Consider the following 27,212-nt stretch of genomic DNA (forward strand, 5'->3'; position numbering starts at 1 on the left):
CGAACCTATGCTTCAGTTTTGCAATGGTATTACTAGGTTAATTTTGTAGTTCTGTCCTTAAGCTTTCACTTTTTATGTAATTAGCACTTTAGAAGCTAAAATATGTATCTGTTTGATGTAGTGCTAAAGTTTAAATTCATCCTAAAGTTTTGGTATTTCCAAACTTACAGAACTGTTTGAATTCACAAATTAAAAAAAAAAAATTAACAGTCCCTATATTAACTAACTTGACTAGATTCCTAGTATGACTACTATTTGGAAATTCAATCTTTGATTTGATACTTAATTACATGGGGTTTCGTTCCTACCAACTTCCTGTAATTCTATACCTATGGGTAAAAATATTAGTGGTCAAAGCTGGCTGGAGAAAGTATAGGCACTGCGATTCACATAGTTAAATGTTCATTTAGTAGAGCTGGGGTGAAAAAATACTGTTTCAACATGAAATGTTAGAAGATTGTTGTTCTTGTGTTACTCATTCATGCAAATTGGAGAAGGTATAATTGAAACAAGGTTGGCTGTGTTTGAGTCAGTGTGCTGCAGCTGAGCTCAGCTTAAAGGTCGCTGGAAATCAAGTGCTTTGTAAGTGAAGGCATTTTGACTACAAGCGATTCAAGACATTTTGGAAACGTCAGTCTCTGGAATGGGTCGTCTTTTTCTTTCTATGATATCTGGTATCTAATGTTTTACTTAGGATAAAGACTACTACTTAATAGCTCTTTTAGGCACCACAAATGATTTTTTCTTTTGATGCAGTGCAGCTGCTTTTAGCCTGTCTACGGACAGAGATCTTTGTTATGACTTTCAGCCCTTAACATGTTTGGAAATGAGAACAAATGGCACAAAGCTTACGATTGCACTTTGCAGCCAGAAGAAGCAATACTTACCCTTTGTCAGAAACCTCCGGAGATGACTTGGATAGCCATGTTCACATGTGCTTCAAGAGACCAACACGGATTTCAGCGTCTAACATTGTTCAAATGAAGCTGACTCCCAGACAGACTGCACTAGCTCCGTTAATAAAGGAAAACGTTCAGTCTCAAGAAAGATCGTCTGTTCCCTCATCTGAAAATGTTAATAAAAAGAGCAGCTGTCTACAGATTTCACTACAGCCAACAAGGTACAGTGGATATCTTCAGTCTAGCAATGTCTTAGCTGATAGTGATGATGCTTCATTTACTTGTATCTTGAAGGATGGTATTTACAGCAGTGCTGTGGTCGATAGTGAATTGAATGCAGTGAATGATGGTAACCTTGTAAGCAGTCCAGCCATTTGTAGTGGTAGCCTTAGTAACTTTTCAACCAGTGATAATGGGTCTTACAGCAGCAACGGTAGTGATTTCGGGTCATGTGCAAGTATCACAAGTGGAGGTTCATACACTAACAGTGTCATCAGTGACAGTAGTAGTTATACATTGCCACCAAGTGATGATACTTTTTTGGGTGGAAACTTACCTTCTGACAGCACCTCCAATGGAATTGTGCCAAACAGGAATGCTACTCCATGTGAAATTTTTTCAAGAAGTACAAGTACAGATCCTTTTGTCCAGGATGACTTGGAACATGGATTAGAGATTATGAAATTGCCAGTGAGCAGGAACACAAAAATTCCACTAAAACGTTGCTCCTCCTTAGTCATTTTCCCTAGGAGTCCTTCAAATACCCCACCAACTTCTCCGACAAGTCCATGTACTCTTCTGAGCAAAGGATCCTATCAAACTTCACACCAGTTTATTATTTCTCCTAGTGAAATTGCACATAATGAGGATGGCACTGGTGCTAAAGGATTTCTTTCAACAGCTGTCAATGGACTTCGGTTATCTAAAACAATTTGTACCCCCGGCGAAGTAAGAGACATACGGCCGCTTCACAGGAAGGGCTCATTACAGAAGAAAATTGTTCTTTCGAATAATACTCCCAAACAGACTGTCTGTGAAAAGTCATCTGAAGGATATTCTCGTGTTTCAGTGCATTTCACCCAACAAAAAACAACTACATTAGATTGTGAAACAACAAATGGTGATTGTAAACCAGAAATGTCAGAAATTAAGCTTAATTCTGATTCAGAGTATATTAAGCTCACGCATAGGACATCCGCATGTTTGCCATCCTCCCAAAATGTAGATTATCAAATAAATATCAATGGAGAATTGGAAAGACCAAAGTCACAGATGAACAAAAACCATGGTATTTTACAAAGAAGTATTTCACTGGGAGGAGCTTATCCAAATATTTCCTGTCTATCCAGCCTTAAGCACAATTGTTCTAAAGGGGGACCATCTCAGTTACTCATAAAGTTTGCATCTGGAAATGAAGGTAAAGTGGATAATTTATCAAGAGACAGCAACAGAGATTGCACAAACGAACTGTCTAATTCTTGCAAGGTAAGTTTCCTTTGATCTTGATAAATATTAATTTATATGAGAATAACTTAATGAAATATTTGGAGAAAATTTATTATTATAACCAAGCAGTTTTATATATTTTCCTGGTCCTTAGCTAGCAGTACTTTGTAGTCATAAATTTTATATTTGTAAATCTGAAGAACCCTATGTATAGTTTTTTACTGTATTTGTTATTTTACCAATGTACAAAATGTGTATTTTTAAAAATCTTCCTAAGTGATTTCAGCTGTAAAACTTTACAACATAAAAACAAACTTTGAATAACAGTCTATTTCATAAGATTTTATCTTGGTATCTTTTTCCTTTAAATGGTATAGTATTCTATTTTGTAGCTCAGTATTTTATTCCTATTTTCAAAACCATCATTTTGCTTTCTCCCCTTCTTAATCATTATGAAATAGAGTAAAATTTAGAATGCTTATTTAAAATATTAAACAAAACCCATATCAAAGTGTGAAGATCTTGTTATAAATTATCATAGAGGAACTATATCTTTAAAATACATGTATTGATAAGATCATTCATAAAAGCTATTATGCTGCATGTTTAAAGCAGAGGAAAAATAAATGGCATATACATTTGTATATACCCTTAACTATGGAATTTTGTTTCCACCCTATTTTTCTTGAGCCACGAGTTAATACTGTCTTCTAAAATGTAACTCACGCTTTCAACAATATTGAATTCTAAGTTTTAATATTTTTGAATTTGGTTTAAATTGCTAGGCATTTCCCACAATTTTCTATTTACCTTTTCATTTTTGACAATTCAACTTTATTATATTAGTAATTTAACTCTTTTGAATCTTAGCCAAAAGTTCTTAAGTATTTAAAATGGTTTGAACTGAAATGGAATTTTAAAATTTCTGTATTTGGAATGTTTTGCCAGATTCCAAGAAATTTAAAAAATTTTCTAACTAAAGCAGTTTTACATGACAGTACATAATAGTTTGGGGAGGAAAAAACCTTATCTGTTTATCTGTGTTTTTGTAGCATCCAATATGCTTATTAAAGATTTTTTTTTTTTAATCTTCTGGATAAGTAGCTTTAGGTGAATAAAATAATAATTGCTAGTTTATTTTCTCTCTTCTGAAATCTAGTAAATATAACAATTGTTACCAATGCCCAGATGTTAATATAAGCCACTACTTTACTGAGGATAAAAAAAGATCAGATTTCAAATTCTGATCTATATTTTACAATTTTTAATTCCATTTAGGAAACTTTTCTAAAACCAGTTTTTAGGAGATTATAATCCAGTCAATTATTTTTCTTCCTAAAAGGAAGAAATGAAATGGCACTGAGAAGCAACATTAATACTATGCTAATTGAATTAATGTTACTTATAAATTTCTTTTACACATAATGAAATAACCTGAAAGGAATAATTCATGTATAAATATTTGCAGAAATAGCTTAAAATAGTTTATTTTATGTTAATAATTATAGTTTGTTATGGATACTTTTGAGAAGAGTATTTTAAATGTGTTTTTTAATGAAATGTGGATCAAATGCCTTTTGCATTGTTAAAAATATCCATTGTTACTGGTTTTATTTATGCTTAGGTAAACTAACTTAAATATTTTTTGTGACAATTAAATGTATAACTTTGTGCAGATTCTATCTTTTGGTAGATTATTAGATTATAAAGTAGTTCAGAAGTATGCAGTTTGCTGGAGATTTAAATTGTCCCCCTTTTAATGTTTATTAGACTTCTCTTTATAAAAGCATTGTAAACCATACAGTGACAGTTAAATTTAATTTATACTATATCTAAATAGATCTAATTGATAAATCAAGGCTTGTTTTATGAAGAATATTCTAGTGTTGCTTTTTCTAAATATAGCAGTGGCAACAATGATGGATTTTAGAAATAATCCTGTGTTTATCAATAATTATATATTAATCTAATTATAGTGGTATATTGTAACTCATTTATAAATAAACAGCTCCCAAAATATTTCCCATGACTCCAGTTAGTCTGGGTTAGTATTCTGATATGCTGAGTCTGGATTCACATTTAACAAGTTGATATTAGAGTAGCATTTAGTAATGTCAGCTATCTGTACTGAGCAGTCATGAAATTAAATCACTGCTTTGGTCAGAGACCCTGGTTTCTAAAGCACTGAGAGTCTACACATTCTTTTCTTATATGTTTAGCTACCAGTCTCTAGCAGTATAAGATTGAGTTTCTAGCTTTCAATAATCAACAGCTCATTAATGACTGAGTTTTTAAATCTAGTGAGAACTTTTACCTGTATCTGGGACACTGTCTGTGTTCTGTGTTTACAACCAAGTGAAGATGAGACTTTGTAGTCTGTCTGCATAATGTTTATTTCAGGCATAGCAAACAAAACATAACAGTGACTGGCATATGTTTATTATGTATGCCTTTTGAAATACAGTATTACTTTTGTAAAGGCTATATAATGACTTTTGATCTGAAAATAAATATTTGATATTTTAACAGTGTGTGTAATATTTTGTCCGTTCAATCAGGAAGCAGGTTAAGGAACTAAAGTACTACGTATACAGTTATAAAAATGATTGCTATTCAGATTTCTAAATCTGTATAGTAGTTAGTTTTCTCTACTGTTATTTTATTTCCCCCATCTTTTATTTTCTGAATCTCCTATGTTATGTTGTTAGGATGCTCAGAGATTTCAGTACCCTATTATTTAATGTGCATTAGCATTTTGCCCAAGCTTGAATGTCTTCCATTCTTTGCTTATATTCATATTTTTATTAGAATTATTTTTTACATTTTTTTCTTTTTGTTATAAAAGTTTTTGTTCATTATCTGTAACTTAATCCTAAATAGGTAAATTGCTACTATTCTAGTATAGTAGAACTGTAATAAACTTATGTCTCAATTATTTCAAAGCCTTTAACACTGATCTCAAGATTATACATTTCAATATTTTCTTATTTAATTGTTCTTCCTAAAATAGATGTTTTAAATATATAATTAATTAAATGTTCCATTATTTTCCAGTCCCTATTTTACTAAATTTAGCAGAATATTTAGAGAGATTTGGTTAAATTTATTTTGAGCAGCACTTATAAAAACCAATGTAATTTATAAATATTCTAAAATGTGATGCCATAATGTTAATGACTAGTTTTAGAAAGTTGGTGAAAAATATATATTTGTACATGTATATTTCTTAGAACTGAGGAATCGTTATTTTCAGACAGGTTCAAAGTGCTGAGTTGTTTGCTTGAAAATATTTTGTTTTCTCTGTAGATGTGTCTTGTTTAATTCATCCAGTACACATTTGAGTGCCAGGCCCTGTCCCAAGTACTGAGAATAAAAGATGAGTAAAATACAGTCTCTATTTAGGGGACCTCCCATTCTAGTAATAGGGACATGCTGGTAAACATAAAAATTTTCAGTCTAGTATGTGATGTGCTAAATAGAGGTGTGTATGAAAAAGTAGAAAGATGCGACATTATTCATCTGGAGAGAGGACCTGGTTGGTAGAGGAAGGTTTCCCAGAGGAGGTGACATTTGAACCGAGTCTTGATAGGTAAACTAGAGTTCATCAGACAGAGAAATCAAAGAGGTTCTAGGGCAGGGATTCCCCATCTCAGCATTATTATATTGGGCTGGACACTTTTGTAGTAGGGGCCGTCCTGTGCACTGTCGGATATTTAACAGCATCCCTGGCCTCCACCCACTAAATGCTAGTAACACCCCTTTCTCCCAGTGTGACAATCAAAAAGTGTCCCCAGACATTGCCAGATGTCCCCTAGGGGCAAAATTGTCCCCTGTTGAGAAAAACTGTTGTAGGTGTCAGCAGCAGCATATGCAAGACTGGAGATGTGAAAGAATCTCACACTGTAAATAGTCCAGTGGGGCTCAAGCATAGGGTAGCCTGGGGATGTGGGAGGAGGTGATCTGCCAGAAGCCGGTCGGAGTTGATTAGGCCTGGTGCTTCATGCTGAAGACAAAGAAGGTGGTCTTCTGCTGAGAGTTGGTAGTTGGGCAGTGGAAGTCTTTAGAGAGTGTGAAGTGCTCTCTTTAAGGTTTTTAGAAGATAATTTTTCATGATTTCATGGATTATAAATGAATTTAAGTTTTCTTAACTTGGATGATTGGGTTAACAGTGATGTTATGAACTAAGATGAAGAACTCAGGAGAGGGGCCAGATTGGGAGGGTGAAGAAGAAATCACAAATGAAGTTTATGTGCATCAGAGGCTGCCCTGGTAGTGCTGCTTTCAAGTAGGGCAGTTGGAGATACAGGACCAAGGCTCAGGAGAGAGGTGAGAGTTGGAAATGTAGATTGGGAGTCAGGAGTACAGTCAAAGCCTGAGGTAAGGATAAACATGTTAGGGAAGGTATACAGTGAGATGGGAAGGGAAGATAAATTATAATTCTGGGGACTACCAACTTTGGTGAGGTGGTAGAAGAGGGCATAAAGAGGAGACTAAGGAAGAACCACATAGAGGCCAAGAGAGCATGGAGGCACGGAGAGCATGGAGGCGTGGAGAGCATGGAGGCGTGGAGGCTTGGAAGCATGGGTGAAAGGTGAGGGAAGGAGGACAGCAGACAGTACCACAGAGAACATAAGTATTCACTGGATATGGTAGTTAGAAGGTCTGTTAGCAAGAGTAGGCTCAGGAGAATGCAGGGTTAAAAGCCAGATTGAAGAAAGAATGAAACAGGTAAGGAAGCAGAAACAGCCAGTGTAGGTTGCTTGCTTGGTGTCATAAAATTAGCACGAGATAGCATAGGCATGGTATATATTTAGTGATTGTTATACGGAAGGCATATGTGAAGTAGATATAAGATGTATAAGACAAACTCACTCTCTACAGGGAGAGTACAGTCTCTTTTTCCTGGAGAAAAAAATAAATGTTACAGTCTTCTGTTCTTTCACCTTGGAACTATAGAATAAGCAAGTATGACCAGTGAAAACTGAAATGGAGATTCAGCAATATCAAATGAAGGAAACAGAAAATTACAAGTGAAAACTTGAAATTGCTTATGAATATTCATAACTCATTTTGGACAGCATTAGTCTAACTTTCTCAGTCCCCTCTCTACCACCAAAAATAAGACAAAACAAAATAGAGCTTCCATGTAGAAAACAAGTCAAGGTTTTAAGGCCTATTCCCAGAAACTACTTGGAGAATAGGCAATTCTGTCTATTTTGCGGGCTTCTTCTAGGCTATGGAGCCTACCATGTACTAGCTCTTGTGAGGCCTCACCCGTTTGTATCCACTCTCCCTTTACATCACAGGTGACGGGGAAATAAGACAGACCAGGAGAAGCCAGGACAAGAGCCTAGGCTGAAGGGGCTTGGCAGAGTCTCTGGGTGAGACCAGGCGATATGTTGAGGTCAGGAAGGTGGTTAGCAGAAGGAGCAAATGAGTGCTGAGAAAGGGAACCAATTGTCTTGTCAGCATATCCTGGAAATAATCCAAAGTATTGCTCACACGTCTGGTTCAGTATCCTTTGTTCCTTGTGTAAAATTGGAAGACTGTGGTCAGATGAAGACAGATACTTAGAGATATAATAATTTCAAAACAAGGGGTGAGCAGATCTGTCCCAGTTCAATGAGATGTTTTGGGAAGGGCTCAACATGGGAGCAATTGTTGAAAAGCAATTTTACCCACACTAAGATTGAAGCGAACTGTTGGGATACAACAAGAACAGCAGACCTGAGGGCTTAGACGAGCAACCAGCTAGTGTATATGTGTAGCTCGATTCATGGGTGAGTCACAGCCAAGAACACCTTGAACAAGTAAGTAAATTCATGGCATTTCTAGTTAGGCTCGAGGATGTGTGTTGGGGGAGAAAGAGCGTAGGCCTTCTCTTGACTTAGAGGTATTATAAAACCATAACACTATGAAACATTTTTATTACCTTAGTAGTAAAATACATTACCCAAGCAAGATGATATAGTAGACCATGTCTTTAAATTCAGTTATAACTAAACTTAGTTATAGTATAGTTATACCTGAAGTTAAGTACAGATATACCTAAAATAATATTATCCTGAATTGCTTCCTTTTATTTACTTTTTCTCTCAATATTTTTTTTTTTTTTTTTTTTTAATGATGAGGTCTCATTATGTTACACAAGCTGGATTTGAACTCCTGGGCTAAAGCAATCCTCTTGCCTCAGCTTCCTGTGTAGCTGGGACTATAGATGTACTGCTGTGTCCAACTTGTAGGCTACCCTTTAATACTTTATTAAGGAATTAGAGAATGGCTTATTAAGATGTCAGCAGGACCAGTGATTTTTAAATTCTCATGTGCATGTAAATAACATGGCGATCTTATTAAAATGCAGATTCTGGTTCGGGTTCAGTAGGTCTCAGAGTGGGAGCCTGAGATTTCTGTATTTCTAACAGATCGTACCAATGCTGCTAATTCCCCAGACACACTTTGAGAAGTAAGTCTTAAGGCCGTTCTTTGATGCGAACAGTAATACAGTTCAAAGTCGAAATATCCCTTGAGTCCCTGAAATGCCATTATTGTGGCCATTATCATGAGTAATTCATTAAAAACATATCAATAATACTTCAGATACTAAATGCACATGCAGCAGAAAAAAAAGTTAAAGATGGAGATATGGCAATAGGTAGGCAAATGTAAATTGACTAGAATTGATTAGAGAAGGATTCTGGAGAATGGATTAAGCAAATCTTTTCTGGGCTCAGATTTGCTAGAATACAGTTCCCTAGTATAGAGAACAATGACTAGTTCAAAATAGACACTTAATAGATATTTATTAAATTAATGAATAAAGCCAGGGACCCTTTGTGATGGGGTAGAGATGACTACAGAATCCTGATAGGTGAGTATGACCACACAGCCTTGCACAAACAGATAACCAAACTAGGATATTTGAGGGGTGACTGTGATGATGAGTGGGAGCTACGTGATACTTCATCCTTTTGCATGGAAGAGTGGCACTCTTAAATGAATACCTTGTCCCTGGGGTGAATGCCAGTGGAATATTATGATCGTGACTCAAGGGTTAGTTTCCACAGTGAAGTCTGATTCATAGCCTACATATTCCACTAACTGGTACCGTATAACTGTGTGTCTGGATAGAGGCTCAGATCAAGTTTTCTGAAAAGAAGGGTGAATGGACAAAGATCTTTAAGGGTATTCAGACAAAGGCCATTTGACTAGCTTTCTTTCAGTTTATCATTGTTTTATAAAATGACTTCCCTCTAGACTTCATGTAAGAGCTGGGATTCTCAGACTAGTTCCTGGAGTTTTAAGTAACTGTCTCAGCTAAGAATGACCTTTACTTTTGTGACAAGGCTGAAAGACTGAACCGTCTTTAAGAGTCACACAGCTTACTGGAAACTCAAGTCGCCTTCAAAGCAAATGAGTTTAACAAGTATTTATCAAAAATAGAATATGTGCCTGCCATAAGTGGCAAATATTCTTCCTGGATTTGAAGAGGTTATAATTGAAATGAGAAAACAGCATAATCCATTGAAAACAACTGGAGAACAATATAGTATAATATATAATAATGTTTATATACCTACTTCATGCAGGTGAACACCTTAACATTGAGATATATGATTGCCCATGTGATTTTTAATTAATTTTTACCTTTTATCAAGGTAACATATGTGCCTATTTTAAAAGTCAGATATTATTTCTTTGAAGATTTTCTGTCTTTTTCTCCACGTTCTCTCTTCCTAGAATTCCTGTTTGCCAAAGTTTGCACTTCCTGGATTGACCTTAAAATTTTCTTTTCTCTCCTGTTTTCTGTTTCTTTGCCTCCTTAATCTACTTCTTGGAAGATTTCTTCCAAGTTTTCCCCTTTCTTTAATTTTAAAATTTTGTTTACTTTTTATTCTCTTTCTCTTTTTTTTTTTTTTTGAGACAGTCTGACTCTGTCGCCCAGGCTGGAGTGCAGTCCCATGATCTTGGCTCACTGCAACCTCTGCCTCCCGGGTTCAAGCAATTCCTGTACCTCGGCCTCCTGAGCAGCTGGGATTACAGCTACGCGCCGCCATGCCTGGCTGATTTTGTATTTTTAGTAGAGATGAGGTTTCACCATGTTGACCAGGCTGGTCTTGAACCCCTTACCTCAAGTGATCGACTGCCTAAGCCTCCCAAAGTGTTGGGATTATGGACGTGAGCCACCGTGCCCAGCCTAAAACTTTATTTTTAATTTATAAAATTATTGTTTCTGATTATTTCCTATTCCTAATGTCCTGCTTGTTTTATGAATATAATCTCTTTATTTCTCTGAGAATATTTTACTTCAGATTTGGTTTATTTTCTTTCTTAAGTTTTGTTTCAGGTCCTATTTCATCTCTGGATCCTTTTGATCCCTTTGCTGTAGTTATTACTATTTCTCTTTATTACTGGACATTTTCCTCCAGGTATCTGTTGTTCATATTTGAGAGTAAGTCGCTATGAAATTGCCTGGAGGTTGTATAATTATGTTGGGCTTTTCAACTGGTGGGTTCCACTGTTGGGAAACCCCCCAATTATTAGTGTCTTCTCTCTGAGGTTAATTTGTTTCTCCAGAGAAGAAACTTCTAATGATTGCCCAGTTATGTTTTACAGCCATGGTTAGTGACAAATCAGGAGTGAAGGTGAAGGTGATTCCTTTACATAAGTCCTGCAACTGAGCGAATTCCAGGTAAAATATGTCTTAAAAGTGATATTTACTTAGAGAATTCTTACCGTGCTGATGGTAATTTAATTCATTTGCAGTAAATGAGATACCTGATTTTCTTTTCTTTTTTTTTTTTTTTTTTTTGAGACGGAATTTCGCTCTTGTTGCCCAGGCTGGAGTGCAATGGCACGATCTCGGCTCACTGCAGCCTCCACCTCCTGGGTTCAAGCAATTCTCCTGCCTCAGCCTCCCGAGTAGCTGGGATTACGGGCATGCACCACCACGCCCGGCTAATTTTGTATTTTTAGTAGAGACAGGGTTTCTCCATGTTGGTCAGTCTGGTCTCGAACTCCCAACCTCAGGTGATCCACCCACCTCGGCCTCCCAAAGTGCTGGGGTTACAGGCGTTAGCCACTGTGCCTGGCCAAAATGCCTCATTTTCATACCTGTGTTCTGACATACCTTGTGTATATTCTAAAAGTATATGCACTCCTAGAAAGACTGAAGTAAACACTCTGTAGTAGAAAATGTGGTTTCGTTAACATATTTCTCAACTTTTTGCATTCCTGTTAATACACTGAAGTGCAAATATGCATACCTATCACTCAGAAGAAAAGGATCAACCTGTTTAAAATGTGTATGGAAATATGCCAGGTGTGGTGGCTCACACCTGTAATCCCAGCACTTTGGGAGCCTGAGGTGGGCAGATCATTTGAGGTCAGGACTTTGAGACAAGCTTGGCCAACATGGTAAAACCTTGTCTCTACTGAAAACAGAAAAATTAGCCAGGCGTGGTGGTGCACCCCTGTAATCCCAGCTACTCGGGAGGCTACGACAGGAGAATCCCTTGAACCCGGGAGGCAGAGGTTGCATTGAGCCAAGATCGAGCCACTGTACTCCATTCTGGGTGACAGAGTAAGACTGTGTCTCAAAAAAAATAAAATAAAATGTGTATGGAAATAGAACAAGGAGGAAGAGACCATAACAGCCTTCTAGTAGAGTTTGATATTGGATAGTCACTGTCACTAGGACTTGAAGCCTCAAGTATGATTTTTAACTTGGAGAAAACCTTGAGTTATATATATATATATATATATATTTTTTTTTTTTTTGAGATGGAATCTCGCTCTTGTCGCCCAGGCTGGAGTGCAGTGGTGCAATCTCAGCTCACTGCAACCTCTGCCTCCTGAGTTCAAACGATTCTCCTGCCCCAGCCTCCCAAGTAGCTGGGATTACTGGCGCCCACCACCACACATGGCTATTTTTTTTTTTTTTTGTATTTTTAGTGGAGATGAGGGTTTCACCATGTTGGCCAGGCTAGTCTGAAACTCCTGACCTCAGGTGATCTGCCCACCTCAGCCTCCCAAAGTGCTGGGATTCACAGGCATGAGCCACCATGCCCAGCCAACGTGTGTGTATGCGTGTGTGTATGTGTGTGTGTGTGTATATATATATATATATTTTTTTTTTTTTTTTTTTTTGAGACAGAGTCTCACTCTGTTGCCCAGGCTTGAGTGCAGTGGTGCAGTCTCGGCTCACTGCAACCTCCGCCTCCCGGGTTCACTCCATTCTTCTGCCTCAGCCTCCCGAGTAGCTGGGACTACAGGGGCCTGCCACCACACCCGGCTAATTTTTTGTATTTTTAATAGAAATGAGGTTTCACCATGTTCACCAGGCTGGCCTCGATCTCCTGACCTCATAATCTGCCCACCTCAGCCTCCCAAAGTGCTGGGATTACAGGTGTGAGCCACCTCACCCAGCCCCGGTATATTATTTTTTAAACCCTTAGCCTTATATTTGTAAAAGTTTAAAACAGCATACTTCATGTGCCACATTTTAGGAAACTGTCTGAGATAGTGATTATCTCCATATTAGAAATAAGTAGAAAGGCCCAGAAATTTTTAAATGACTTGCTGAAAATCACAAATCTAGTAAATGTCATACTTCAACCAAAGCTCAACTCCATTATGTATTTTAAAGCACCTTTCTACTACCGCTAGCCAAAAGGACTCTCATCGGGCACTGGGAGAATCCTACAGGATAAAGCTGCTTGGAAAAGATCACTTTGGTAAAAATAGCATCAGAAAGAAAAAAAAAGAGTTGTCTAAAGGAAGAATTCCATTTGGGCTGACTACAATCGGATGAGTAACATTTACACTCTGAAGAGCATATAGTCCAGATCAAGTGCTGTCTTACAGCCATTGCCGAGTGAAAAAACAGTTTAGGGATTATTATTAAACATTACCAGAGAACCGGTTTCTCTCACAAATTTTTTTTTTTTTTTTTTTTTTTTTTTTGAGATGGAATCTTGCTCTGTCACCCAGGTGGAGTGCAACGGCACGATCTCAGCTCACTGCCACCTCCACCTCTTGGGTTCAAGCGATTCTCCTGCCTTAGCCTCCCGACTAGCTGGGATTACAGGTGCCTGCCACCATGCCAACCTAATTTCTCTCAAATATCTCCTTCCTTTTCTTCCAACTTGTGATTTATGATTACTTTGTTTTTTTTCTGATCACTTTTATTGATTAACACATACTTTGTCTTCTGCCTCCTATAATATAGCTTATGAATTTCATCCTTAAGTTCTTTTTATTTAATAAGTGTTACAAACAATCTACATTATTATAAACTAGTTTTTTCCCAAATATTTAAAAACTTTTTGTTAGGGAAAATTTCAAACATACACAAAAATACAAAGAATATTGCAGTGAACCCCTATGTATGACTCATCCAGTTCTAAAATATATCAACATTTTGTTGATTATATCATCCATCTCCTCCTCGCTTCTTCTTTTTTCTAGAATCTTTTTTAAAAAATACATCATATTCTACCCATAAACATGTTGAAATGCATCTGTGATGGTTAGGAACCTTTTACATATATAAAACCACCATGCAATTGTGACAAAATTAATGGTAAAATTAACATTAATTCTAAACTGCTTTGACTGGATAAATCTCTAAGTCACTATGTCATTTTAGTATTAACAAAGTTCAAGATGGGTACATCTCTTTTGACTTGTGTCTATCTAATACTTCTATTTTCTGATATTCACATCTCTTTGGGATGGAGCGTGTCAGTTATTTACCATAGGATTTTCTCTTTCTTTAATCAGATAACTTTTGATAATATATGGGTTACCAATATAATTGAGGCCTTCCTTTGGAACCTAAAACCAAAAGGTTAGAGTTCAAAAATTTGGAATTTATCATCTAACCACATCTTATCTCGGCCTTAATTGCCATACTGTATTTAGGGTTCAAACATTTGGGATAGCTACCTTACTCATTCCTGGGCAGAGGTGAAAATGTACTCTATGTTGAAGTAACTCTATTAATTCGTATTATAGCTTTTCCAAATCCTGATTTTTATATTTATATAATATGAAATTTATGCAACACTGCTGCAGTGTTTCAAGTACTGGAAATTGTATATGTTTGGCAAATACTTGATGCTCAATAAAGAATAGATCTCATTATCTACCTTATATTGTTGTGAGAGTATCTGAAGGCACTGTAAAGTGCCATGATATATAACACATAATAATTGTTTTATAGATGTACAAATGGAATCATATAGGTAATTAGGAATCCAGATGGACAGTTAAGTAATGGGAAATGCATGAAAAGATCGCATTATTAAAAAGTCAAGTAAAAATACACAGACCACGAATCTGGGGAAGCACTTCTTCATAAGAAACCGAAGCAAAATTCAAAGTCTAAGATTTCTAAAGCCTTATTAACAAGCCACAATTCTTTTTACTTATACTCACAAATTTTGATTAGATGTATTAGGGACAGTGTCAACACTAGTTGTACTGAAGAAGGACAGAAATAAGAATTATACAGCAAATTAACAGGAGCAAATAATTAGCAGCTAGAAAGTCCTGTATGTGGGCCACAAGCCCCGTATCGAATATCCAATAATTGGTAGTTCCAAAGCGAACACTTTTGTTTCTTTGATCCCCCATTGAAAATTTTGACTTATGGAGATGATCTCATAAACATGAAACATGAAATGGTAGACTTCTTTCTCTTCAGTTTTTAAACTAAAGAATTCCCAGTGCTCTCAATAGTTAAGATATCACAAAGGATAAATGCTTGAGGGGATGGATACCTCATCTTCCATGAGGTGATTATTATGCATTTCATGCCTGTATCAAAACATCTCATGTACCCCATAAATGCATACACCTACCATGTACCCACAAAAATTAAAAATTAAAAAGTTAAGATACCAGTTTTCACTAATAGCATTATTTTTATTTAAATGAGTGTATTATATGTGAAAACATTAAAATAAACATCTTATTTTGTAAAAACCATTATTATAACTTGGTTTTTATCTTACTCTTGATCTTTAGGAATCAGTTCATCTTCTAGCTATCATCAGTGTTTTTGCCTCATACTTTTAACAAAATATTAATACATTTGCAATGGAAAATATATCCTAGTATGCCAGTTTATCTTCATATTAAAATGTTTAGTTGGCAGTTGTTGACAGGGTAAAAGCAAAGTAATTCAGCTATTATAATTTTACATTTATATAGTTACTTTTTGAGACATACATAAAAGCTCAATTTAGTCAGTTTGGTAGGACCTTTGTAAAGCTCTCTTATAGCTCTCTCTCCCTTTACTGAAAGTAATTATGTATTTGGCTCTTAGGATATTTTTTAACCTTCTAAAGTTAATTTGGGTATGACCCTGGCATGTTATTTATAAATATTAGCAACAGGTGGTAAAACTGCTGAAATATACGGATACCGTGATTTTGGAGCAAGCTAGTCAAATCTGTTTATTTACTACATGTAATGTAAGTTTCCCAGGCTTCACCAGTCTGCAGGGACCACTAGATACAAAATAACAATTATAACCTAAATTTCACTGACTTAACTCTTCTTTTCTACTCATGAAAGATCCTAAGCAGCTATGAAGCGCTCTTCAGTATTTCTGGGGTTCCCGGGCATGGCTCCCATGCACTCTTGAACAAATCCAGTCCTGTGGAGCAGTGTTTCCAGGCATATGCAGCACACCTGTTGTCACTTTGGAGTCCTGCTATGTCCCACTGGGCCCTGGTTCTTCCTCCTTTCCTTAGGATAAGGTGTTGTCCAGAAGCATCCTAAAAAAGCTTATCTCAAGCTTTTCTTAGGTATGATGAACCAAACTGGCTTAAAAAAAAGGCGGGGGGAGTTATGATTCTGAACACAGAGTGGTGGGGCATCATTCAGCTTTGAGGACATGTCTGAATCTCAGAGATAGCAAGAACTAAAAACAAGATCTTAAAACCAGGAAGTACTGTTTTACTAAAAAAATTTCCTACAGCACCACTGTCCAGTATAGTAGCCAGCAGCCACGTGTGGCTACTGAGATTTAAATTAGCTTAAATTAAATTGGATTTAAAATTCAGAACCTCATTTGCACTAGACACATTTCCTGTACTCCATAGCTACATGTGATCACTGACTCCTGCATTGGACAGCAGTAGTACAGAACATTTCCATCAGTACAGAAAGTTCTGTTGGACAGGGTTCCCCAACATTAGGTCTCAAGCTGCAAGACATTGATATCCCTGTACTTCCACAATGATCCAGTGTATTGAGGAAAGTGCCTAAAGCTGCAGTACTAGGTGGTTATGGCTGAAGGAGTGGAGCCCCATCCCAATAGCCTTATTTTTCTTTACTGGTACCCGCCCTAACGTTTAAGCAAGAAAATGTTGGTTTTAAAGGGGTTCATTGAGTTATTTTCTTAAGCAACAGTAACCCACATCCCCCTTTTTCCTGTTTTCATTGATATGTCATAGTCTTCAGTAAAAATTACATGAATTTTCAACCCTGGGAAAAATCTTAAAAACTGTTTATAGATCAGCTAAACTTACATTTGATCAGATAACCAGGTAATCAAATTATAAGAATAATCAGTTTCTACTTCTGACATAACGTTTTTAAAAACTAAGAAAAGGCTATTCATTTCAAAAAGTAAAATTTTTTACAGAAAACATTTTATTCTGTGCCGAGGTTTGAAAAAGAGAATTAAGAAGAAGAAGAAAAACTACTTTGGGAATCATTTGATAATTATTTTGTTTGTTGTTTAGAAATACTCTCTGACCATATGTACAATCTTTACACATACTTCTTGCAATGTGTTTATTGTACTGAGAATAAATCTTTGTTTTCACTGATCACTGCGCATCATTGGTGCTTACTACTATTTGTTGATGAATAGGGACAAGATACTACAAATCTAACAAACACATTTTACTTTATAAAGGTCTTTTCTTGGCCACGCACAGTGGCTCACGCCTGTAAGCCCAGCATTTAGGAGACTGAGATTGGAGGATCACTTTAGCCCAGGAGTTCAAGACCATCCTGGGCAACAGAGTGAGACCCCTGTCTCTATTAAAAAAAAAAAAAAAAATTTTTTTTAATTAGCCAGTTGTGGTGGTACTTGCCTATAGTCCCAGCTACTCAGGGGCTGAAGCGGGAAAATCACTTGAGTCCAGGAGTTCCAGTTGCAGTGAGCTATGATTGTGCCACTGTAGTTAGCCTGGGCGACAGAGTAAGACCTTGTCTCAAAAAAAAGAAAGAAAGAAAGAAAAAAAACTTGTTTGTTGTGAAATACAAGAGAATAGAAGACATTATCCCCACTTCTGATAGGGCAGTCTAGGCAAGGAAGACAAAGAACATATATAAGATGTTTTGAAATTATTAAAGAAGGATCAGAGTGTTGAAATTATTGTAAGCATCAAGGCTGCTTGCCCATGAATTAAGGAAGTTTGCAGGAGGATAATCTCAATAAAGTCTATTGACTGAAAACTTTCATAAATCCTGGGTTGTTAACAGTGTTCTCAGGCCCACTAATGCTAATGTTGTTTAATACATAGAAAAAAATTGAATATGAAGTTCAGGAGTTTATAACTTTTAGATTCAGTTACCTTTGAAAATGATTATAACCAGAATCTGGAGCAATAAATCTAACAACCAAATGGTGAGCTAAATAGTGACTTCCAACTATGTGCAGTTGTTGGTAGGCCTTAACACTATATGGAAAAACTTAGGAATTATTTTTAACCTTCCTTTTGAAACATTGTGTAAACCTTCTTAGATGATACTTAAAACTATTAAATGGGGTAGTTTTATCTGAATGTAAGTTCACTTGAGTTGTGAATTTCACCTCTCATCTATGTGTTTTTTTATTGTAGGGTAATGGCAATGGAAGATCAGGGTTATAATATGGCACTTGAATAATAGAAATTCATGTAAAATATTCTAATCTGTCAAACTTTACCAACTATGTGCAGATTCCACAGCCAGGGATGGGAGTGTGGCTCGTGGCCACTAGAGGGCAGGAAAGGTCAGGAACCGGATATGGAAGCCTGGGGAAAAGTATAGGGGAAAGCTTGGATCACCCCTTCATAAGGAAGACAACTTCCCACAACTTGAAGCAAACACAATTCAGTCCCTGGGGCAGGAAAGCCAGTAAAGGATGCAGGAACATAAGCCACAGTCAAAGCCAGGAGGACACATGGGCAGGGAATTAATAAACCAGTCTGGAGCCCAAACATTGCCAGGCTGTCAAACTGTTGGCAGAAAGCTAAATTCTGGCCGGGTTGAAGAAGGCAGTCACATTGCAGGGAGTTGAGCAGGTCATTTAACCCTCACGATTATTGCTCCAAGTTGAACATAGACCCTTTTGAAATGGGCAAAGTGGGACTTTAAGAATCTAATGCCTGAAAAGTCAAAGGAAATCTGATACCATCTTCTTTTGATATTGTAGCATTTCCTGTCACAACTCCTGATTTAGTTTTGTAATGCTAGAGCTATTCCTATTTCCTTCTTGGAAAATTCCCTCCACATCCTAGAGTACTTCCTCAGGTCTCATTAGCTAGTATTTACAAAGGAGGGATTAAGTAAGACGAAGATGGTACAGAACAGTTTTCCATTAAGACATACCATATCAATAATCACATTTAATATTTTATAAATTTTATATTTATAAATGTATAAATATATAATTATGTTTAATAATTTAGAATTTATCTTTAGGTCTTAAATATATAAATTATGTTAAAACTATAAAGGCAAGGCACATTGGGCTATAACAAAGAATAAAAGTTTTCCTTAATATTTCTGTTTACATGAATAGAATTTTGTACTTTTCCTTTACAGTTTTTATACAGGTTTTAATTATATGTGCATGTTTGTCAACCATGCAAGACTGGAGTCTCCATGATATCAGAAATACCCTCCTGAACTTAACCTGGAGCCTGACTCTAGAAGCTAGTCACTAATATTTGTTGACCTCAAGGAATTTACTGTGTGATTGGAGTGCAAGAGAACTATAATACAGATGTTAAAAATGGATACAAGGTGAAGTAGAATTACAGAGAAGGAAATTAGCAATTTAGTCTCATCAGGTAAATTTTTTATTAAAATGGCATTGAGGCCGGGCACAGTGCCTCACTCTGTAATCCCAGCATTTGGGGAGGCCAAGGCAGATGAATCACTTGAGGCCAGGAGTTTGAGAGCAGCCTAACCAACATGGCAAAACCCCGTCTCTACAAAAAAACACAAAAATTAGCCAGGCATGGTTGTGCACGCCTGTAATACCAGGTACTTGGGGAGGCTGAGGCGGGAGAATTGCTTGAACCCAGGAGGTGGAGGTTGCAGTGAGCCAAGATCGTTCCACTGCACTCCAGCCTGGGCAACAGAGTGCGACTCTGTCTCAAAATAAATAAATAAAGACAAAAATAAATGAAATGGCATTGAGCTGGGTCTTATAAGTAGTAAAGGATTTACACAGGCAGAGACAAAAAAGAAACTTTTCAGGAAGAGGGTGTGCTGAGTGAGCTTGAGAGGGAAAAATATAGGATCATTGCAGCTATTGGGGGGCTTTTGTTAATAGAAGGCTGCAAGGTAGATTGGAAAAAAGCAAACTAGAATCCCATGCCAAGGAATTTAGTTTTTCCTCTGGACCAGTATTTTTGAAATGTGGTCCTCACCAGTCTGTAAGATGCCATATGAAACCTACCCCACTGACAGATAAGTTTGTATAATGCCACATGCTATATCTTGGAATACCACAATGCACATTAGTAAATCTGAGTTCCTAAAGTTCGGTAGGAAATAAACTTTTGAACTTGGTTTAACCAGATGTATCCCAATTATATGACCAGCATTAGATGGCCTGCTCGTTCATCTTCAGCTGTAAACAATCATTGCTCACTCCTCCTGGTTTTGCCAAACATTGAATAGAGACGTGTTTCTCAATGTGTATTGCTGGTCAGATGCATTAGTATCACCTGAGAACTGCAAATTCTCACACATCATCCCAGATCAGCAGAATCAGAAATTCTGGGGGGTAGAGCCCAGCAATCTGTCTTTAAAAAGCCTATGAGGTGATTGTAACACACACTGAAATTCAGCCTGTATCTTGAAACTCTAGATTAGGTTGGGCACAGAGCCTCCAGCTTTCCTCAGCTACCACAGCTTCCTTTTATCCATTTTAAAGTGGTTTCCTGTTTATCTCTTTTAAAGTTCACCTTCTCACACTTACTTGTTTTTAAATTGAACATCCAAGATTTTACACAGCTCAGCTCCTTAAGTTTCTTAGAATTGAAGGCACTGTATCTTTTGCAACAGTAGCAACCGTCTGCTAATTTCATTTCTCATTTAAACTGCAGAGATAATTCTCCAGAGAAGGTTAACTTCCATCTCTTCGAAAGTTATATTTTCCTTTCCCTAGTAGCTTGGCAGACATTTCTAAAAAGAAAAAAAATTAATGTCATAATTAGCACTCAGAAGTGTGAATCTCTGTTTTCAATCGAGAGTGAATACTTTTCTTTTGGAAAGGAAGAGCTTTATCCATTTTAGCTGTTACTTAACAGTGGCTATTTCCTGGCTAAATTATAACTTTATACACTTAGTTCTCTTGTTATTTTCTGATGTTCCGAAATATAAATTTGAAACAATGGGATGAGCCCCTCCCTTTTTTAGAGGTGGAGAGAAAGTTGAAACAAATGCAAAACCTTTTTCTCATCTTTAGCAGTCATCAGGTTTAGGAGCATACAATATAAATTGCTTCCAAAAGTGTTGGATATATTAAATTTTAACTTTGGAAATAATTATAAAATCCTATTTATATTTGATACGGACACAACCTCTGATTCCTGTTATGTCTTGTCTGCTTCAGATTCCTTCTTTCCTGTAGCATATTAAAAAATGGTTTGTGTTTTTAAATCCTCACAGTAAATTACAAATGAAACTTTAGAGCATGTAAAGATAAACTTGACCAGGTAAATCGTCTGTTTTCACAAGTCTGTGATAGAAAGTAGAGCACTCCAAAGAAACTGAAATTCAAAGGACAATAACTCAAACCGAAACTGATTTAGAAAGTGGTTTCTCCTGACTTCCACCTCGCCCCAATCTATGAGGTAAAAGTGCATTTTAAAGATGTGAGGGTTTCTAAGGGCTGTAGAATTTCAAGTAGTGTGAAACTATTATCAAAGAACGAAGTACAGGTGTCTCTTGGTATTTGCAGGGGGATTGGTTCCAGGATCCCAGACACCAAAATGAGCAGATACTCAAGTTCCTTGAATAAAATGGTATAAAATTTGCATGAAACCTACACACATCCTCCCATACACTTTGTCATCTCTAGATTACTTATAATGCCTAATACATTGTAAATGCTATGTAAATACTTGTGCTGCATTGTTTTTTAATTTGTTTTTTTATTGTTATTTTTTCCTTTTCAAATATTTTTGATCCCGGATTGATTGAATCCACAGATACAGAGAGGTGACTATACAGTTTGTGTCTTATAGTCAGGTCTACCAGATAGGCTAGAGGCCGAGCAAATCATAAGCTTAAGACATGGAATGCTTGCTTTATGCAAAGATACCCAGTTTCCAGAGCACTATGATTTTATAGCACAGATTAAATTGTTTAACTCCATTTCCTCCTTGATATACTAAAAAGATTGACTCAGTAAATTTTGAACTTCTAGGAAAATGTTTTAAATAAGCACATTGTAGTATAAAGCACAATTATGGAAGTAGGAAAAAAGCAGCTATGCAAATGCAATTTTATTTAATAAGATTGGTTTACCTTAGAAAACAGTTAAATTCCAGTGATTTTTATGAGCCTTTTTTCTATCTATAGTATGTAGTATGAATGCATATAGTATGGATTTTGAGAGGAAGCATGTTTATTTAAAATAATAGTTTTTATTATATTCAGCAAGCAGAAAAATATGGTTTCTTATTTGTAAAATACTGTAAATGGTCCATTCATATAAGCTCTGCTTATTTTTCTGAGAGACTCGTGTGAATATCGTCTATGTCCAAATACCCACTTTTCATGTGTTCAAATAAAAAAAGGTATTGTCTTATAAATAGAATGGAAATTTAAACTCCGCTTTAAACAGAGAGGTTCTTAGATAAATTCACTTTTAGTGTTTCAGCTTCACAGTTTTTAATTCTGTTCTAGTCTTTTGTGATCTCTGAAGTATTTCTTGATCTCTTAGCTTAATTTAAATAATATGATTAATAATGGCTTGAACATTTTTATGGCTATAAATTCATTCAATTTCTTTTTTTTTACTGCCTGCCCCAATTGTTGTTTTCAGAATTATGTGATCTATGCAGAGGAATCATGACGTTTGCACATAGAGGATTTTAATACAGCTCTGTAAAGACAGTTGTTATTAGCAATGATTAAGATATTAATACAGATGTAAGCCTCTTGATCTTGAATCTTTGATCTTGATCTTATCTTTGAAGAAAGGTAGTTTAAACTTATATGTGCTTCTTGGCTCACTCAGAAAAATATTTCCTTCTGTAGCATCCAATTAATCACTAAGATCTGTTTCTATTTCAGGTTAATTTACTGTAGTCTTTATTGTTACGCAAAGTAAAAACTATCTTAGGTTTATATGCAAAATTATAAATACCGGCTTATCAGTTGAGGCATTGTTTGTGATAGCAAAAGATTTGAAACCATTTAGATTGTCTGTCTAAATTTAGATTGACAATCTAATTGTGTGTCAATAGGGAACTAGTTAAGTAAATTTTGATGTACCATGTAATGGCATACCATACAAACACAAAAAAGGTAAAGCATCTCTATATATATTGATATGTGAACAAAGTATGAGAGACAGTGTTGTAGGGGGAAAGCAAGATGCATAACACTGTGTCAGAGAAAACTCTACAGGGATGGATACTCAGGCACAAAAATAAAACAGCTATCACCTTTTGTAAGGACAGAAGGTAGAAATGGATAGCTGGAGGGTAGAAACTCTTTCGTTTTCTTTTTGATTTTGTACTTGGTATATGTGTTACTTAGATTTTAAAATTACTTTTTAAAAAATGTTCTTGAAAGAAAAGTGCTGATAGCTAAGTCTGAAAACTGAAAAACCATAAACTGTACTATATCGAATGTTCAGGTCTAAAATTTATTTTTACTCTTTAAAAAGCATGATTGAAACAAAAAGTTTGATATTACAGCAGAAAACCTTGGCTGTCTTGTTGGCCTCTGGCTGTGAAGAAATTATTCTTACTATAATCCTTTGCTTTATACAGTAGATTTGCCCTGGAAAATTATTTATAATTCATATTTATTTATTTTTTATTATGATGATTTTTTTTTGAGATGGAGTTTTGCTCTTTTGCCTAGGCTGGAGTGAAGGGGTGCGATCTCAGCTCACTGCAGCCTCTGCCCTGCCGGGTTCAAGTGATTCTCCTGCCTCTGCCTCACGAGTAGCTGGGGTTATAGGTGCCCACCACCACGGACCCAGCAAATTTTTGTATTTTTATTAGAGACGGGTTTTGGCCGTTTTGGCCAGGCTGGTCTCGAACTCCTAACGTCACATGATCCAACCGCCTCGGCCTCCCAAAGTGCTAGGATTACAGGTATAAGCCACCGTGCCCAGCCTATAATTCGTATGTAATAGAAACCCTTTTTAAAGCAAAGTATTCTTCAAAGTTGTGACACTTTAACATCACTGTTTTTTAAATTCTGATTTTTTATTACATTGGATTCTCTTAAAGCATAACATTTAGCCACTATTCATTCTTATTAAAGTTAACAACATTTGTCCTCCTAAAATTAGAACATCTTTAGTTCTAATTAAAGTTTTTACAAAAACAACAATTTGGATTTTTTTCTTTTTATGTTCTAAAAATTGTTTTAAGAAACTGAAATTCATGTCATTATAATATTAGAAAAGGTATTATTTACTGACTGCACTGTGCCCATTACAGACGGTCCTGTTTAAAATCACCTGGTGTTCCAAATTCTTTTTCAGATTTTCAGGCATTCTTACATTACTTGTATTGTACCAAATGCAAATTTGTTTTATGAAGTAGGCTGCATGCAGTTCAAATATAGGAAATAACTCTTGCAAAGAAATGCTTGATATTCAGAATTTGGAACAATTGGTTGGCTAGGGAAATATTAATGAACATCACAGACTGACTTGCCTTCATAGGAATGAATTTAAAACTATTACTTTTCCTTTGTAAATGGAAAAAGAACCTCTAATTGTCCTGTATTTATAGCAACCATATGTCCCAGACTTTCCAGGATAGTTCCCAGTTTCAGATTCTCCATCTCCTTCTGAGACTATGCATATTGACTTTTAGTTTGGAAAATTTTCTCATTTTTCAAACATTGGAAATACAGCTATTTGGGATCATTTCATTTTATGTAGAAGTGAAGAAACTCATTTCAGATCATTGGCTTTAAATAAGATACTATTGCAAGAAATATTTAAAATGTAGGTACTTGAGACAAGAAAATTTGCACTATGTGGGATTTTTGTTCTTTTGTTCCCAGAGACAACCAACGAACAAGGAATATAGTGCAATAAAAACAGGTGATTTTTTTAGGGAGATGGTATGGGATGAGTTTTCTTTCTGTCCCTCAGTGACCAGGCACTGCTTCTCCATGGAGATGAAAGCTGTAGGGCAGATTATAAGAGATTTTAGAAAATAAGCACAATAAATACATGAAAAGATGCTCAACCACATTGGCTGTCAGAGAAACGCAAAAAACCACGATGACATACTACTTCGCATGCGCTAAGAAGGGTATTGTCATAGAGAGAGGTCATTGTTGATAAGAAAGGGGAGGAACTGAAATCTGCTTACAGTGCTGATAGAAATGTGAAATGATGCAGCAACTTTGGAAAACAGTCTGGCAGATTTTTAGCAAATTCTATTCCTGAGTATATACCCAAGAGAAATGAAAACATACGTTCGTACAAAAGCTTTTACTCAAATGTTCATAGCAGCCTTATTTATAATAGCCAAACAGTTGAAACAGCCCAAATGTCAATCAGCTGAAAATGGATAAATAAAATGTGGCATATCCATATAATGTAATATTCAGCAATAAAAAAAGAATGCGACAGTGTGGATGAATCTTGGAAACATGCTAAGTAAAAGAAGTCAGTCATAAAGGACTACGTATTATATAATTCCACTTATATGAAATATCCAGAATAGGCAAATCCGTAAAGACAGAAAGTGGTTGGTGGTTGCCTAGGACTGAAGGAGGAGGGTTGGGGAAATGGGGAGTGAATGCTGATTGGTAAGGGTTTTTTTGGGGGGGTAATGAAAATGTTCTGAAATTGATTGTCTAAAGGTTGCACAACTCTGTGAAAATATTAAAAAACATTGAATTGGCCGGGCGCGGCGGCTCAAGCCTGTAATCTCAGCACTTTGGGAGGCGGAGACAGGCGGATCACAAGGTCAGGAGATTGAGACCATCCTGGCTAACACGGTGAAACCCCGTCTCTACTAAAAAATACAAAAAACTAGCCGGGCGAGGTGGCGGGCGCCTGTAGTCCCAGCTACTCGGGAGGCTGAGGCAGGAGAATGGCGTAAACCCGGGAGGCAGAGCTTGCAGTGAGCTGAAAACCGGCCACTGCACTCCAGCCCGGGCGACAGAGCGAGACTCCGTCTCAAAAAAAAAAAAAAATAAAATAAAATAAAATAAAAAAATAAAAAATAAAAAACATTGAATTGTACGCTCTAAGTGGGTTAATTGTATGGCATATGAATTAGATCTTAATAAAGCTTTTTATTTTTAATTTTTATGAGTACATAGTAGGTATATATATTTATGGGGTACATGAGATATTTTGGAGCAGGCATACAATGCATAATAATTGCATCAGAGTAAATGGGGTATCCATCCCCTCAAGCATTTATCCTTTCTGTTACAAAGAGTACAATTACGCTCTTTCAGTTATTTTTAAATGTACGATTAGTCTGGGTGTGGTGGTTCATGCCTGTAATCCTAGCACTTTGGGAGGCTGATGTGGGCAGATTGCCTGAGCTCAGGAGTTTGAGACCAGTCTGGGCAACACTGTGAAACCCATCTCTACTAAAAAATACAATAAATTAGCTGGGTGCGGTGGCACATGCCTGTAATTCCAGCTACTCAGGAGGCTGAGGCGCAAGAGTTGCTTGAACCTGGAAGGTGGAAGTTGCAGTGAGCCAAGATCACATCACTGCACTCCAGCCTCAGTGTCTCCAAAAAAAAAACCCACTAAATTAAATTATTTTTTACTATAGTTACCCTATTGTGCTATCAAATACTAGATCTTATTTACTCTTTTTTTGTACCCATTACCCATCTTTACTTCCCCCAATCCTCTACCCTTGCTAGCCTCTACTCTCTATCTCAGTTCAATTTGTTTTCATTTTTAGTTCCCACAAATAAGTGAGAACATGTGAAGTTTGTCTTTCTGTGCCTGGCTTATTTCACTTAACATAATGACCTTCAGTTTCATCCATGTTGTTGCAAATGACCAGATCTCATTCCGTTTATGGCTGAATAGTACTCCATTGTGTATATGTACCATATTTTCTTGGTACGTCTGTTGATGGACACTTTGGTTGCTTCCAAATATTGGCTGTTGTGAACAGTGCTGAAATATCTCTTAAGCACTGAAGTGCACATGTCCCTTCAATACACTGATTTCCTTTCTTTTGGGCGTATATGTAGTAGTGAGATTGCTGGATTATATGGTCATTCTATTTTCTTCCAGTTAATAGGCTGTCTCCCCACTTTCTTGATTGATTGTTGTGGACTGTGCAGAAGCTTTTTACCTTGATGTGATCCCATTTGTCCATTTTGATTTGGTTGCCTGTGCTTATGGAGTATTGCTGAAGAAATCTTTGCCCACTCCAATGT

General features: G+C 36.4%; 1 protein-coding gene across 6 annotated transcripts in view; it reads left to right on the plus strand.

The window, feature by feature from the left end:
• Window positions 1-27,212, plus strand: part of NEDD4 (NEDD4 E3 ubiquitin protein ligase) — a 168,020-nt gene that overhangs the window by 76,498 nt on the left and 64,310 nt on the right. For 4 of the 6 annotated variants that reach the window (XM_023228619.1, XM_023228620.1, XM_023228621.1 and 1 more), the window contains exon 1: window positions 537-2,384. The exons of the other annotated variants lie outside the window; for them this stretch is intronic. In XM_023228619.1, coding sequence (XP_023084387.1) covers window positions 837-2,384 — 1,548 coding nt within the window. In that variant the 5' untranslated portion in view covers window positions 537-836. Of the gene's footprint in view, window positions 1-536; window positions 2,385-27,212 lie in introns of those variants that run through there. 6 annotated transcript variants of the gene reach the window in all.

The sequence above is a fragment of the Piliocolobus tephrosceles genome, chromosome 6, assembly GCF_002776525.5.
Source record: "Piliocolobus tephrosceles isolate RC106 chromosome 6, ASM277652v3, whole genome shotgun sequence".
Taxonomy (NCBI): domain Eukaryota; kingdom Metazoa; phylum Chordata; class Mammalia; order Primates; family Cercopithecidae; genus Piliocolobus; species Piliocolobus tephrosceles.